Genomic DNA, 15,538 nt, shown 5'->3' on the forward strand with positions numbered 1-15,538 from the left:
GTCTTGTTCAAATTTCTTCCCCTATTGGAGACACTGTAATTAAGAAAAACGAATGTGTGTGTGTAAACTATGAGTCCCTTTGTGTGCATCTAAATACGCATATTCAGAGATTCATATAGTGCTTTTACAGAGTGCACTCATGTCCATTATCTTTTAAAATGTGTACAGTAACCCTATGAGCCAGGCATAGAAACGAATTATCACAAAGTTAATTCACTTAGTCATGATCTTACAGTGACTGAAGAGGAGGGCCCACTGTAATGCTGGTCTAATCCAAGTAATCTTTCTAAGAAAATTTTTACTGAGATCTTACTTAAACTAAGAGTCAAATGCTTGGCTTTAGATTGGTCATAATATTTGGAACTAGAAAGATACCAGAAACTCTGGAACATACTGTTACTGCAATTACACCCCAGCTGCCTTCATTATTAAACTTTTTATGAGTGCACGTTTTATGGCCCCTTCAATAACTCTTAAAAGATACACAAAGAAGAGGGTAGGATAACTTCGGTTCAAGTTTTGTCAAAAAAGAATTTATTGCTTGTGATATCATAATAGTCATATTACAGGCACTATTTTTTAAAAATCATGTTATGTCCTCAATGGGGATAAAGTCATGCATTTATACAAGAAACAGTATAAGTAGGAATTATATATACCAGTATAATAAAACACTACATTGAACCACACAGACTTAAGATAAAGCAAGTAGAGGTTATTAAATCAAGCACAATTTGTTTTTGTGGGGTTTTAAAAGTTTGATTTTTTTCAAAGAGAATGTCCCCAGAGGAGGAAGGCTCATAAATGACGGAATTTAGAAGCGTATGCTGGTCTAAAACCTCTAAATTCTCTTCTTAGATCATGTTATACTAGGAGCAGTCTATAGGTATAGATGGTACTTATTTATTTCTTTATGGAATTGCCTCTATAGGGCTGTAACTTTGACTTCTGTCTTTAATTTAGACTGAAGGTCAGTCAGTATGAGAAACAGCCACATGAAATCTATGACTTTGTTTTTCCATTTTATTATTCAGTACTTCTATAAAGTTCCAAGTGAAGACTTTCTTTTATATTTTATGCCACAGAAAGTTTGCTTTCCTGAGAAGTGGCATTCCAATACTGATAGAACCACAGGTCATATTTTCCTTTTTCTGGTTCATTGTCAGAAAGCTCTGAGGAACACCCTTGGCCCTTATGATTCACATATTTACATTTCCTTTCCCTTAGTTTTACATTTTTCTATTTCTGTTTTAGGACGTCACTATTCATATATTTTGTTGTAAGCTGCCTCAGGTCCTTTTTTGAAGAGAGGCTTACGTATAAAAGGAAAGGGATATGAGTGAAACAAGCAAACTTCCCTCCCAGAAACCTGTTACTGACTTCTGGGGGTACTGACTAAGGACCTGTAAGTCCCAATGCTGTTCCACCCACTGCATGCTGCAGGCTGACCTTCCTAGGTACCTGAGCTGGAAGGGGAACCGAGGGGACAGAAAGGCGAGACAGCGGTGATGTCACCTTAAGGGCACTGCCTGGCTGGGCTCTGTGCCTCTGTTTATGAATTTCCTGATCAGAGGAATGTACTGCCTGGGAAATGGTAGGGAAAGGATCCGGAAGGGAAATGTCTGAAGTAAGGCTGACTGACTAAGGGTGATTGTCCTCTTTTCACTAGGAGGAGGAAGGTTGTATTTGAGCAGAATTATCTTTTTAATGCACATGACAAGTAAGAGACAGGAAAGGAAAGAGGCCGTTTGCAAGGAGTACCAAGTGAAAGGTATTTTCTCTGCCATGATCTAAGTGTATTGGAAGCACAGTAGCAATCCCCACTTATGCCTTTATGGGTGGTAATACAGGCTGTCAGTGTGGTCTGTCCACCCCAAAGGGACTATCCCTCTTTAAAATTTGACTTAAATTCAGTAATTGTTTCCACAAAATACAAAATAATGTAGTACATTGTCTTTATTGTCTGTCATTACAGATTAAACACTTTTCCTTTTTTTACAGATGATGGGAACGAAGGATAAAAATGTGTTCAGCATTTTTGCAAACATTCTCTGTTACACACAAACACACAATGAATAATAGAAAAGAGCATACAGAAGAATTAAAAGGTATGTTGAAATTGGACAGGCTGCATTTCTAAGTGATCCATGGAAATGCTCTGAAACTTTTAAATAATGCTTACAAGTGGGATATATTGTCATATACAGTTTGGTACATGCACCGAACAGTAAAGCTGCTTTCTTTTGCCTCTATTTAATTAATTAATTAATTATTATTATTATTACTATTATTATTTTGAGTATGCTACTCTCTTTGTTGGCTTCTGAATCTGACCATATGGGCTAGACAGAGGGCTCCAGTTTATGACAAGGTTTAAAGAAACACAATGCCCCTAACTTGGAAAAAAATGTATGTAATGACCTTGGGAACTCCCAGAGCAGGAAAATTTTGGTGATGAGAAAGGCTGAAAGTTTTCTTTTCATAGGGATTTTTGTCAATCAACATCTGGGATTCTGCTATGGGACAGAACCAAAAAGATGAGAAGGGACAGTCAGCTACTTGGTACAGTCTTTCACATGATTGAGCACACTATGGTAAACAGAGGGAGAGAGACAGGGCCTGGTAATCATTAGATGGTAGGGGATTCTTACAAAAAGTTTCTGCACTTTTTCAACAGAACAGAAGCTGAACTGAATATTCATGGAGAGGACGTGAAGATGTGTATTTGCGTGTTGCAGGTCTTAAGACAACATTAACTTCTGTGTAGTTCTAGTGACTGTGTTTTTCTATTAAGAGAAGGGTCTGATCAACTCAGAAAGCATAAAACTAATTTGAAATGGATACACTGGAGATCTAGCATGTTTCCAACAAATTATAGTTTGTTCCCTCTTCTAAAAGATGTAATAGTTCTTCTTTTGGTGATAGTTATAAAAATGCTAAATTTTATAATCTGAATTCAAGCACTACATTGAAAAGGAAGCAAATTAGTATAATTTTTCTTTTCTTTCCAAACTGAAGCATGAACATACATTAGAGGCAAAAGCAATGAGAAAAACAGCAGGACGGCAGGCCCCTCCACTGTTAGTTAAGACCTGCAGTAGGGGACATAACTTACTCCCTGCTTCAGTTCTTCTTCCTACAGAAAGATTGAATCAATAACAGTTAGATTACCCAGGGTTCCCATAAGAGCATCTACACAGTGTGAAGGAAGGCAAGATGGAGGAAAGGTCAACACAGATTTGAAGGTAGGTCCAGGCCTCTGCCACTTCAGTGATTGTACTTCCAAGTCAAGTAGATATTTGAAACCACAGGCCCATTCCTTTCCTCCATGTTTCCAACCATCTCTCAGCATGATCTGTCTCTCTACCCTAGTGTTTGTACATCTTGGTCCAAAAGCTGTGCTCAGTTGGCCCAGGTTGGTACCAAGATAGTAGGTGGTCAACAGACAACTATCCCAACATTACAGTGGCAGAAGCTATAAGAACACTAGCAGAGGGCATTTCCCAGTTTCATGCCATTCAGTTAAGGATAAGATGAATTCAGATCTCTTTATTTGACATGTTTGGAAAGGGAAGCAGAAAAGAGCTTTTCTGTCAGATCAAACAAGACCATAGGCCAGAAACAGCAGCAGGTTATCAATGATCTAGTTCTGTCTCACTATAAATAATGCAAAACCCCTTGAATTGTACACTTTATGTGTCTAATGCACTAAAATGTAAATTTTGTTGAGTAGCGATAAAGCATTCCCCAAATGGACACTGATGACAAAGAGAAAAAGGTGATAGAGGAGTAAAACAGTAAAGAAAACAAAAGAAAGAAATGTTACAAGTGTAGTGCCAGGGAACAGAGGAATAAAAAAAATAGTTGCCAAAGAAGTTAAAGATAACTGAAAAGAAATACAAAAGGAAGAAAAAAGAAAGAAAAACGATGCAAAGAGGGAAGAAGGAAAGAAAGAAAGAAAGAGTGGAAGGGAAAAAAGAAGGAAAGACAATACAGAAAGGACCAGAGAGATGTTATGTTGGGGATACTGTATACAGGGTATCTACGAATTAAAAGTCAGGACATCTTGTCTCACAAGCAGATTCCTAGGGACATTTCCTTCATTCTTCTATCAGAAGCTTCAATTCTGATAGTTTCAATCCATTTGTGGCAGTGTCAATCCATTTTGATTCATGTTTGTTCATCTTGGGTAGGAGGACCACAGAGCAGTGATAATTCTACTGGCTAACTGTGGACACGTGGCCATAATTCATCTACTTTTTGTTTACAAAGTACTTTAGAGGTGCTGATGAAAAAAATAAGGGTTTACTGAAGGAGGAATGTCACTTCCAAAGTGAATAATAGACTATAGCACTGTATAAAGGATTTCTGTAGATCATCTTATTATTAAATAGTCAAGAGTAAGGAATATTTTCATTTAGAGTTTAATTTGAAATCTGTAGAAGTCATGTGACTTGTTATAGCTATACAAATGGGACAAAATACTGAAATAAACAAAAATTACTCTTAAGAAAACTATAATCACCAAGGTTGTTTAGTGGCTATTTCTTAGTTTTATGAATTGGACATTAGCCTATGTTCAATTTAGTTAGAACTATTGAAAACTGTTTCATAAAAGACACTTCTAAATAAATTCAGTTTTATCATTTTCAAGGACAACATAAAGATCAAGAACTAGAAATAAATAGGTCAAGAGGTTGCTCTATGAAGGTAATTAGCAATCTGGTGCCAGGAAATGGATCAGAATGAGTCTGTAATTGGCTGCTACTGTTTCATGGGTCCAAGAAATGGTTCCATATCTCAGTTTGCAACATTTTGGGGGTAAATCACATATAGGTACTGTACCAGTAAAGTCATTGCATACTATATGCAGAAAAAATTATAAATGTTTTTGTTGTAGGTTTAGAAATATTTATTTGAAATGTCTTACCTTTAGGAGCTTCATGAGACCTTCTAACTGGACCATGAGCTCTCTCCGGCTCTCCTGGAGAGCAGACATTCTCTGTTCCAGCTCATCCTTGCGCTGTCTGAGGAAGAAAAAGTTGTCATTAGAAATAGCATTCAACTCACTGAGGTGATCACATTTTCCAGTTTTGTAGATCAGTGGACTTTCTGAAAAGGGAATCTCCAGTTTTTTGATATGGTTACCAGGCAGGTAACTGTCTTCAAATAAGTGAACATTTGCCTCTTGAACTGTACTTTTTATTTGCTAGAAGTTATACTAAATTTAAACAGAGTTAAAATTCTAACATTTCCTCCTATGCTGAATTAATCATTTAATAAAACATTTTCTGTATATTTATTATGTAGCAGGCCTTGTTCTGTGCCATTGGCTTCCCTTGAGGCAACAAATAAACTCCAAATTGTTTCTGTCAAGGGCCAGTCCTCCAGATCTCTAAATTCAAGGCACCTTTTGTAAATTCATGGAAAATATGTTTTACTTTAGTATGTGCAACTTGGTATAGAAATGTATATTTTTAATCTGTTCCACCCTCAATAGGTAAAATGGTGCCCTATTGAAATATTATGGTACATACTTATCATAATCCATGTAAATTATTTGGTTTGGGTTTGATTTCATAAAGTCAGAATAAAGGAACTCCTACATAGTTGTTCTACAACTGAAAGTAATACATGATGTTTTTGTTTGTTTAATTTCATTTTGTTTTGCTGAACTTCTATTAAATTGTCAGCAAGAATGGAAACCACTAAGGACAATGTACGCTCTGCCATGTATGTTGACACTAAGAAGTACCAAAAATGTCTGCAAAAGGGGAAAGAATTAAAACAGTGTGAAGAAGAGTATTAATAGGCCACATTTCTGAAGTTATGTACACTTCCAAATCAATTTCACATCCATTAATCATGGTCATTAGTGAATAAGTAATGTATACACTTTTTTACTTGCCTCTGATTGAAGTTGGAATATTAAAACTTATACTCTAAATGCCTTAACCATGTATGCATTAATGTATGAATGAACGTAGCTAGTTTCCATGGCACAGACACCGTATTAAGTGGAGCTACAGCAGGGACTATGAAATGAAAAACTGACAATGTAAAAATGCCACAGTGAGTTAGGTCCACGACTCATTCAGTTGAAAGATGTTTATAGGAGGACAGGTTAGGGGTATAAATGAGACACTTTTGGTTTGCTTTCATATAGGCTTTCTCTATGATGCATTCTGAATTTAAAATTTATAAATATCTCAGTCCTTTCTGGATATATTTATGTTTTTGCCACTTACAGCTTACTCCTGCAGCAATTTTCCCTTTACAACTGCCTCTTTTCTGAATCCAGAGAAAGAGGAACATCTTAATTTGAAGCTTTTAGTGGTATCTTATTTTAGTCTTTTTCTTCTTGGGTGGAAGCATTCCAATTTTGTACATCTTTCAAAAATATTCTTCAATGACAAATACTTAGCAGTTTTTCTTCAACTCTTGGTGTTCCAAGTACAGCCACAGTAGGACTTGGGACAAAAATGGATAATATTTCTTATGTATTTCTAGTTTTTTTCTTAATGTTGCTGTATAATTTTTGGCCTTTTGGTTATAGGAGCACCTTGGGAAGTACGTCAAAGCCAAATTCTAATACTGTAAGTAAGAAATACTACAGAGGCATTTGAGATATACTAGAAAAATTAAGCTAGCACTAATTTAGTATTAGCCAACATTAAACAGTCTTAATCTTATTGTAGCAATCTCAAAAATAACACCGAATTAAATTAAAATTATTTAATAGCGCCTTTACTGTATTCAATCTTGTATGCTAGTGTTTGTCAAATGTAAATCCACTAACAAATATGTGTTATAGTCTCCACTATTCCAAGGAGGTATGAGAAAATAAAGACTGAATAGTGATTTTACTTTCCTACAGCTAAGTGTATTCAGCTGTAAAGGAATGCTTTTATTTGAAGGCCTGTTGGATTATTTCTAATTTGGTATGTGTGTTAAAACCTACTTTCTTTTAGGCTAATGTTGGGAGAAACGGCAATATCTTCATACAAATTATATGTAAAACAGCAATATATATCCACACTAATTTCCTGACTTTGAGGATTGTACTGTGGTTTTATATATTTTTTCTCAGAAAATATACACAGAAATACTTAAGGGTGATGGGTTATAATGTCTACAATTTTAAAAAAAATTCTACAAGCCCCAGTTTCCTTATTTATAAAAGTATAATAATAGTATCTATCTCCCAGGTCTGTTATAGCAATTATATGGCACAGCACGGGTAGAGCTTAGTGTATAATAAGTGTCAAAGTAGCACACAGAAATGCCTATTATATAACCATGTCTAAGCTGCAAAGATGGCTTTCTGTTTCCTTGTGGCTAAAGTAAAAAGGGAAACATAATCATTTAGAAAGGTCATAGAGATATTAAGATAAAAATAAAACTATGCATTCATGAAAAGCAAGGTTGCAATGACTTCTTGCTCTCTACTACCCCCAGGTGAAAGACATTTCTCTTGTTGGTAAGAGGCAGCTGGGAAGGATGTAATGGAAACTTTGTGACAGCTACAGTAAGGAGTTCCTATGGCTTGGTTCATGGATGGACGCCCTGTGAACCAATGCCAAGGTCACTTCATAAGGAGCCACTGTTTGGGAGCTCTATGAAAGTCTGAAATGTAACCAGAACAGGAGGTCTTAATCAGGGTATCTGTGAAATTTCCCATTGTGAATACTCTTAGCATAGAATAAGTGGTTTATAAGTGTTTAGCAATGCCCTTCAAGGGAGACTAGTTCTTCCTTCAGGTAGAAGAAATGCGTAGAATATGGAGGCAGGCAAGCAAATCAGCTGGGCCCCCTGATGACAGGGAGGGCCAGTGGCACAGAAGTTCCCAGCAAACCCAGTCTTCTTAGCATAGCTTTGGCTCAGCAGGGGTCCTGTAATGCCCATAAGTCAGGGAGAATTATCACGCTGTTTCAAGGAAGGACAAAATTTCAGCTGGAAGGCACATCATCAATGACCAGGACCAGGGATTTGGCTCAGTGGTGCCATCACCTGTCTCAAAAGCACAAGGTCCCGAGTTCAATCCCCAGTATCCCCGAAAAAGAAAAACAGGAACAACAACAACAACGAAAAGAATAATCAATGACCCCAGGCACATCAGGACTCTTTCCTAGAGTACACTCAAATGGAGCAAAATGCTTTCAAAAGCACAAGCTAAATGGAAGAACCTATGAAAATGTTTAGGAGAAATTCCTAGTAATCATCTCTCCAATAGAGAAACAATGACCGATGGAATAGACACAAAAAGCATTTAAGGTAAAGACAACATACTGCTCTGATGCTGAGAGATGAATGATTACTCTATTTCCATGTTGGCTTCTTCAGTTACATTTCTGTGCCCTTAGATTTAACTTTCAACTTGTGAGAGTGGAGGACCTACACAATCCTATTTTACAAAAGACTGCCAAGCAGGCTTTTCCTCTTAAATGCCTTTATGAAGATACTATGAAACATCACATTTTCCTTTTTATTTGGTAAGTGTGTGCATCTAGTATAACTCATTGAGGGAAGGACAGAAACCAGATGGGTTGAGAAGAAGAATTTTTGTTCCACTGTTATTTTATTATTCAAAAGTATGAAGTGACCACTTCACATTAAGCAGCCTGTATAAGCTGCAGGGTCTGCAGATCTCCCTTCCACATGTGAAGCCTTTGAATGCTATGCCTCAGGCACAGGCCTAAGAGAGCCACAGTGGATCCCAGCTGGAGAGCAGGCAGGGCCAGTGCTCTGGGCCAGGTGGTGCTCAGGTGTTGATATGTCTGAAGAGTAGGGCCGGGATGGCATCCCTACCAGCAAGCATGGCTGCAACCAATAGAGACTTGGTAAAATCCAAATGAGCAACTGAAAACCTGCTTAAGTTAGTCTCTTTATACAGTGACACTAGTTTTGATAATGATTTCAGAGAAGAGGCATCTGTACTTACTACACAAAATATGATTCAGAGTTACACAATACCTGGAATGTACCTGATGCCCAATAGAAATAGAAAATGTGATTCTTGCTAATTAAAAGTGCTTTGAGAGGTCAGTATGAGATTTCTGTGGGGGAATGTCTTTGAATTTATTTTTGTGTTGCTTGCTACACAAGTACAGTTGAACACCTGCTATCTTCGATAGCAGTATGGTATGGAGCCAGCCCTGTGAGGTTTGGCTACACTTTGCACCTACACTTGGCACCATGGGAGTAGTGCGGGTGACTACGATCCCCACCCAAGGCAGGCTACCTTCTAGGTTTCTGACTCTGAGAAGTGCTCTGAAATTCAGGGATTAGTTAGATGACCTTCAATTCCTTCCAACTCAGTTGTTCTAAGATCACAAACTAGTTGAGGCTTTTAAATTCATTTTCAGAATAAAGAGGTATGACATCTATTTTTAAAGACCTGTATGTAAAGCTATTAGGGATCAAGATTTAGAGAAAAGTAGATTCCCTTTTATGGGTTACACATAAACTTGAGAATTTCAAAATGCATAGCAGTTGTTTAGCTATTTATATGCTTGTTTTGTTGAGCATTTGTGACATAAACACACTGTCGATAATGCAGATAAAAAGAGCTGAATTTAATTTTTTTCAGTGAGAGATGCTCTGTTTATGATTTAAAGAATATGGTTTCCTTGACAAAGAAGCCAACCATCCTCAATGGGGAAAAGATAGCCTCTTTAACAAATGGTGTTGGAAAAACTGGATTTCAGTTTTCCAAAGATTATAATTAGACCTCTATTTTTCACCATGCCCTAAACTAAAGTTGAAGTGGATTAAAGACCTAAATATTAAAACAGAAAAACTAAACTTGTTGGAAGATAAGCTAGGTAAAACTCTTGAAGACACTGGCATAGAAAAGACTTCATGAACAAATCCTCAGTAGCATGGGAAGTAGCACTAATTATTAACAACTGGGATCTCATCTTTTTAAAAAGCTTCTGCACTGCAAGAGAAACCACTAACAGAGATAAGAGACAACCTACAATGTGGGAAAAGAATTTACCAGCTGTTCCTCAGAAAAAGGTTCTACCATCTAGAATACACAAAGAACTAAAAAAAAAAAAAAACGGGTCCCCCAAATATAAAGATTCAATTCAAAAATGGGCATCTGAAATGAACAGACATTTCTCAGACAAAGAAGTAAAAGCAGCAAAAACTATCTGAAAAAAATGTTTAACATCTCTGTTCATTCGAGAGATGCAGATGGAAACAACACTGAGATTCCACTTCACCCCAGAAAGAATGGCTGCTATCGGGAAATCAACCAATAACAAATGCAGGCAGAGGTGTAGGGAGAAAGGAACCCTTCATTGTTGGTGGGAGTGCAGACTGGTGCAACCACTGTGGAAATCCATATGGAGATATCTTAAACAACTAGGATTGGAAGTCCCATTTGACCCAGCTATTCCCCTGCTGAGTATCTTCTCTTAAGAATTAAAAGAATCATACCACAGTGATATATGCTCACCCATGTCTATAGTGGCACAGTTTGCAATAGCTAAAATTTAGAAACAGCCCAATTGCCCATCAATTGGAGACTGGATAAAGAAGATGTATTTTTTAAAAAAAATTTTACTCATTGAGTTTATTGGTACATTTTAGGTATGCAGTACAGTTACATTCATCATTGGGATCTTGTACCTTTACATGACAGGTCTTGGTTCTCATTTTTTCCCCTTGTCCCTGTCCTCCCTTCACCCCCTCCTCCCCTCCCTATTTAGAAACACTTTATTTCCAATTTTTCATTTTCTCGTATTTTTCCCCTTATTACCTTTCCCCTACCCTTCCCACTTTCCCTGCACCTTTAGCCCTTTTCTTCCTACTTCACATTGTCAATTATCTCATTAGGATCTTATGTACTATTATAATTTATTCACAGCAGAGAAACTATTCAGTATTTATACATGTGTGACTTATTTATTTCACTTAGGAGTATATCCTCAATATGTATCCATTTTCCTACGAATGAATCTAATTTCTCATTCTTTATGGCTAAGTAGTACTCTATTTTATAGAAAAACCACATCTTCTTTATCCAGTTTCCAAATGATGGGCAAAAGGGCTGTTCCCAAGTTTTAGCTATTGCAAACTGTGCCGCTATAAATATAGGTGCACATATATCACTGTGATATGCTTCTTTTAATTCTTTTTGAAAGATGCCCAGTAGAAGGATGGCTGGGTCAAATGGAACCTCCAGTCCCAGCTCTTTGAGGTATCTCCATATTGACTTCCATAGTGGTTGCACCAGTCTGCACTCCCACCCACAGTGGAGAAGGGTTCTTTTCTCCCTACAATCTCGTCAACATTTCTTATTGAGTGATTTCTTGATAGCAGCCATTCTTTGTGGGGTGAGGTGGAATCTCAGTGTTGTTTCCATCTGCATCTCTCGAATGACCAGTGATGTTGAACATTTTTTCATATATTTACTTGCTGTTTTTACTTCTTTGTCTGAGAAATGTCTGTTCATTTCAGATGCCCACTTTTGAATCACGTCTTTATATTTTGGTGGGGGCTGATTATTTTGAGTTCTTTATATATTCTTAGATAAGAGACCTTTGTCTAAGGAGCAGCTGGTAGAATTTTTTTCCCACATTGTAGGTTGTCTTTTAGTTCTGTTGGTTTCTTTTGCAGTGCAGAAGCTTTTTAATAAGATGAGATCCCAGTTGTTGATTCTTTCTGCTAGTTCCCATGCTACTAAGGATTTGTTCATAAAGTCTTTTCCTATGCCATTGTCTTCAAGTGTTCTTCCTAACTTATCTTCCAGCAAGTTTAATATTTCTTTTTTAATATTTAGATCTTTAATCCACTTGGATTTTAGTTTAGTGCATGGTGAAAGATAAGGGTCTAGTTTTAATCCTTGGCAGGTTGAAATCCAGTTTTTCCAACACTATTTATTAAAGAGACTATCTTGCCTCCATGGAGGATGATCAGCTTCTTTGTTAAAAATGAGGTAAGCAGAGTATATCTGGAGTTGTTTTTGTATCTAAAGAAGATGTATTTTTTTTATATAAAATAGAGTACTACTCAGCCATAAAAAATGAGAAACTAGAGACATTTATAGCTAAGTGAACGCACATTGAGGACATACTCTTAAGTAAAGTTAATAGGACACATGTGTAAACACTGTATAGTTTCTCTGATGTGATAAATTAAAAGTGTAAATAAGGTTCAAAATGTATAATTGATATTTTGTAATAGGAAAAAAGGTTTAAAAGTGTTGGACAAGTAGGAGGGGCCAGGGAAAGGTAAGAAAGGGAAGAGGAAAAATAAGAGAAAAGAAAAAAAAATGGGAACAAAGTCTTTGTAAATAGGGAAGGCTGGAGGTGGGAAGGGAGGCTAGCAGAATGGGGAGAAATTAAGAACCAAGATATTTCATGAAAAGGTACAAGATCCCAATGCTGGATGCAACTGTATTGTATATCTAAAATGTACCAATAAAATTTGAGTTTACAAATAAAGAATACTGCTTCCTTTTCTGTATGACTAATAAATGAATAAAATATAAATTTCAAATTCCCAAATCTTAGCAATTAGGTATATGCTATTAAAAAACAAACAAATGTCAGCAGTTATAGTGGCTAAGGACCATTTCCTTGCTGAACACAGACTGTGTTTAAGATCTCAAATGTCTGAATTCCCTGAGGTGACCCGGGCACCCCTTCTTACCTGAGGAGCCGGAGCTCTGCCAGCAGTGTTGGGTTCTGCTGTGCCTTTTCTGGTGTGGGCTGAGAAGCTTGCTCATGTTCAAGCCGCAGCCTCTGGATCTCCTGTAAGATTTCTCTTGGGAGAGAGGAGAAAGGTGAGAAATCAGGGTCAGCTAACTTCCAGGACACTAACATCTGAGCAAGTCTGGGCCCAAGAACAGAGAGAGAAGGCAGAGTCTTGAGAGTCCTGTGTGTAGAAGCAGGACCAACCTTCACTAAGCGACACTGTATTTCGTTTTCGTTTTTGTTTTTTTTTGGGTACCAGGGATCGAACTCAGGACCTTGTGCTTGAAATTCAGGCAGTGGCACCACTGAGCTAAATCCCCAGCCCACCAACACTGTGTTTCTGAGGTGAGGCTATAGCTGGCTGGGTGCTGTGGGTGATGGGCAGACTGACTCTATCTCCAGCATTTCTAAACCACGAAGTCTCTGTAGGATATCCCTGAGTATTAACACCAGGACCTACACATATTTCTAGTAAGTCATGTAGCTCTGTAGTATTGTGCCCAGCTTTGATGAGTGCATTGCTTAAGAGACAAAAATGTATCTTCGTAGTATTTATGATCACACTATGACACCACAAAGGACCCATAACTATCAAGTAAGAGGTACTTAGGGGGAAAATAAGAATAAATTGTGCTTGTTTCACAAAACTAAATAACCTCATTCTCTCACCAAGAATGAAATTCTTCTCACTGAATTTATCTGAGAATCCCCCAGTTAGGAAAAATTTTTTCTCTTTTTTTGTATCAGTTTTCAGCCTTAACAATGGATCTCAAAGAAGGAATCTTTAGAGAGAAAGTGCTTTTAAAAGGATTCAGTGTAATTGAATCTGTGACATAGAATGTCAGCCTATTATTGATGTTGGGGCCTGGGATGCCCTGCATTTGGGTGAACGTCAGGCTGGCCATAAATGATATGTGACCAGCACAGGGCAAATTATCCTAAGTGAATGAGAAACCATTAAGCAAGGTTATAAGTCACACATATTCTAGGGGGTTGTGGGTATCAGTCTCCTACTCTAGAAAATGCACAGGACAGAACAAAGCATGAGGCTAGGGGGTAAACTGGATAAGCAAGCAAAATGGCTGATTGTACATCTTTATGGGATACAATATGGTAATTTGATACTTGTATACAACATGTAATGATAAAATCAGGATAATTAGCATATTTTTTGTGTGTTGGGACCCTTTAAACTCTCAGTTGGAATAACTGGTCCCAAAATACATTTAGTAAGGGGTGTGTTCTTGTGTTCTACATAGCGCAGTAGGAGGATGACTATAGTTTCCAATAATTTTATTATATATTTCACCATAACCAAAGGAAAGGAGTTTGATGGTTTTGCATTGGAAATGCTGACTTATAGTTGCCTGCTTCACAAACACAGTGGAATCAGAAGCATAATTACTGTGAATATTACATCTTCCGTGGTATAGGGAGAAGGGTAGGCTATAAGTGGGTGCGTTTCAGTGTATTTTGGACTACTTAGTGTACAGAGGTGGAACTCTTTCTTTAAAAGAAATCACCCATGGAAACCCATCTTCTATGTCAGGCAGCTAAGAAGGAGCTCTGTAATAAGAAAGGGGATCCCTATGCTGCTCTCCAGGTGCTTCTACTGGATCCCCAGGCTGCCAAAGAGCTCAGCTTGAAAATGACAGATCTGTGTTTTCCATGATTTCCTCTAGTGCTAACATCTTGATGTTTTAGTTCTCCAGTCATCTTTCCTTGTATGTGGCACAGACCACCACAGAGCCACTTGCCCAAGAGAGGAAAAAAGAGAAGCAGTTCTGGTGAGAAAAAATAATGAAAAGATACATAATGTACATTGGTAGAACTGTACTGTTTTAGGTATTTCTATAACAATTTTATGATATCTACACATTGTACTACTATCTCTGTTTCATAATGAGGAAAGCATGTCACATATCAATTAAGACACTTGCTCAAGTTAAGTAATTATTAGGTGATTTGAACTCAGGTTAGGTAGCTCCAAATCCCATGTTTCAGACTGTCTCAATTTCTGGTACTTAGTTTGACTGGTTTAACCTAGACAGGCTGTGACTAATAAAATGTAATTTGAAGAGTTCTGTTACTCTTAACACTAACCTCAACTGGCTCCTGAAGGGTTCTAAGGAAACATTGTCTTCTAAAGATTATTGTCACTGACATGTTACTATAGTTTGAATCTAGTATGACTCCCAAAGTTCCACATTAAAGGCTGAGTACCTAGCCTGTAGTGTTATTAGGAGGTAATGGGACTTTGAGGAGGTGAGGTCTAGTGGAAATGAGGCCTAGTGGAAGTAAGTTAGGTCATGGGAAAATGTCCTCCTCTCTTATGTACTCTGCATAAGATGTACTGTAGTATCTTATTCCCACTCCTAAGCTCTGACTTTCTTCTTCATTTGATATCAGGACAGATGGAGAGGAAGAAGGAATAAACAATAAAGTGAAATAAAAGAGGGTCACTAGTGAAATCTGGATTGTGTGGAGATTACAGGTAGAAAGTCTGGAATTCCTAACAGAAAATTTAGAAGGGAGTAACAGAGACTCTCGTAAAATAACATTCCAGAGATATTTATTCTTTTGTCTTGCATTTCCTGTTTTGGTACTTTTACTCCAATTTCTGGCATCATCTATTTAAAAGTGGATCTCATCACTTCCCAGCTTCTAGTTAACCCTTTATAGATACCATCTGCATATTTATAGGCTGATTATTTTAACATCGATAGGCAGACATTCTGTTATTTACCTGATTACTCCTGCCTATTATGAAAGGATAAAATTCAAATTCTCTGGCCTAGTGTAAATATATACTATACGTTTTATATATATAT

The 15,538-nt window shown here is 37.3% G+C and overlaps 1 protein-coding gene and 1 long non-coding RNA gene across 16 annotated transcripts in view; one reads left to right on the forward strand and one right to left on the reverse strand.

Annotated features, from left to right (window-relative positions):
* Positions 1 to 2,072, forward strand: part of LOC104871956 — a 40,094-nt gene extending 38,022 nt beyond the window's left edge. The window contains exon 5 of the long non-coding RNA XR_004514794.1: positions 2,002 to 2,072. This is a non-coding gene — a long non-coding RNA (uncharacterized LOC104871956). The remainder of the gene's footprint in view (positions 1 to 2,001) is intronic.
* The window catches only part of Dtna (dystrobrevin alpha), a 354,245-nt gene that overhangs the window by 15,289 nt on the left and 323,418 nt on the right, over positions 1 to 15,538 (reverse strand). For 12 of the 15 annotated variants that reach the window (XM_033757543.1, XM_033757533.1, XM_033757537.1 and 9 more), the window contains 2 exons: positions 12,664 to 12,777; positions 4,931 to 5,027 (listed from right to left, as the gene is read on the reverse strand). In XM_033757543.1, the coding sequence (XP_033613434.1) occupies positions 4,931 to 5,027; positions 12,664 to 12,777 (211 nt within the window). Of the gene's footprint in view, positions 1 to 2,772; positions 3,137 to 4,930; positions 5,028 to 12,663; positions 12,778 to 15,538 lie in introns of those variants that run through there. The other 3 variants (XM_010638075.2, XM_010638077.2, XM_010638076.2) reach the window with 1 other exon arrangement.

This window comes from Fukomys damarensis, unplaced genomic scaffold (assembly GCF_012274545.1).
Source record: "Fukomys damarensis isolate Sample0158 unplaced genomic scaffold, DMR_v1.0_HiC HiC_scaffold_30, whole genome shotgun sequence".
In the NCBI taxonomy this organism is placed as follows: Eukaryota; Metazoa; Chordata; class Mammalia; order Rodentia; family Bathyergidae; genus Fukomys; species Fukomys damarensis.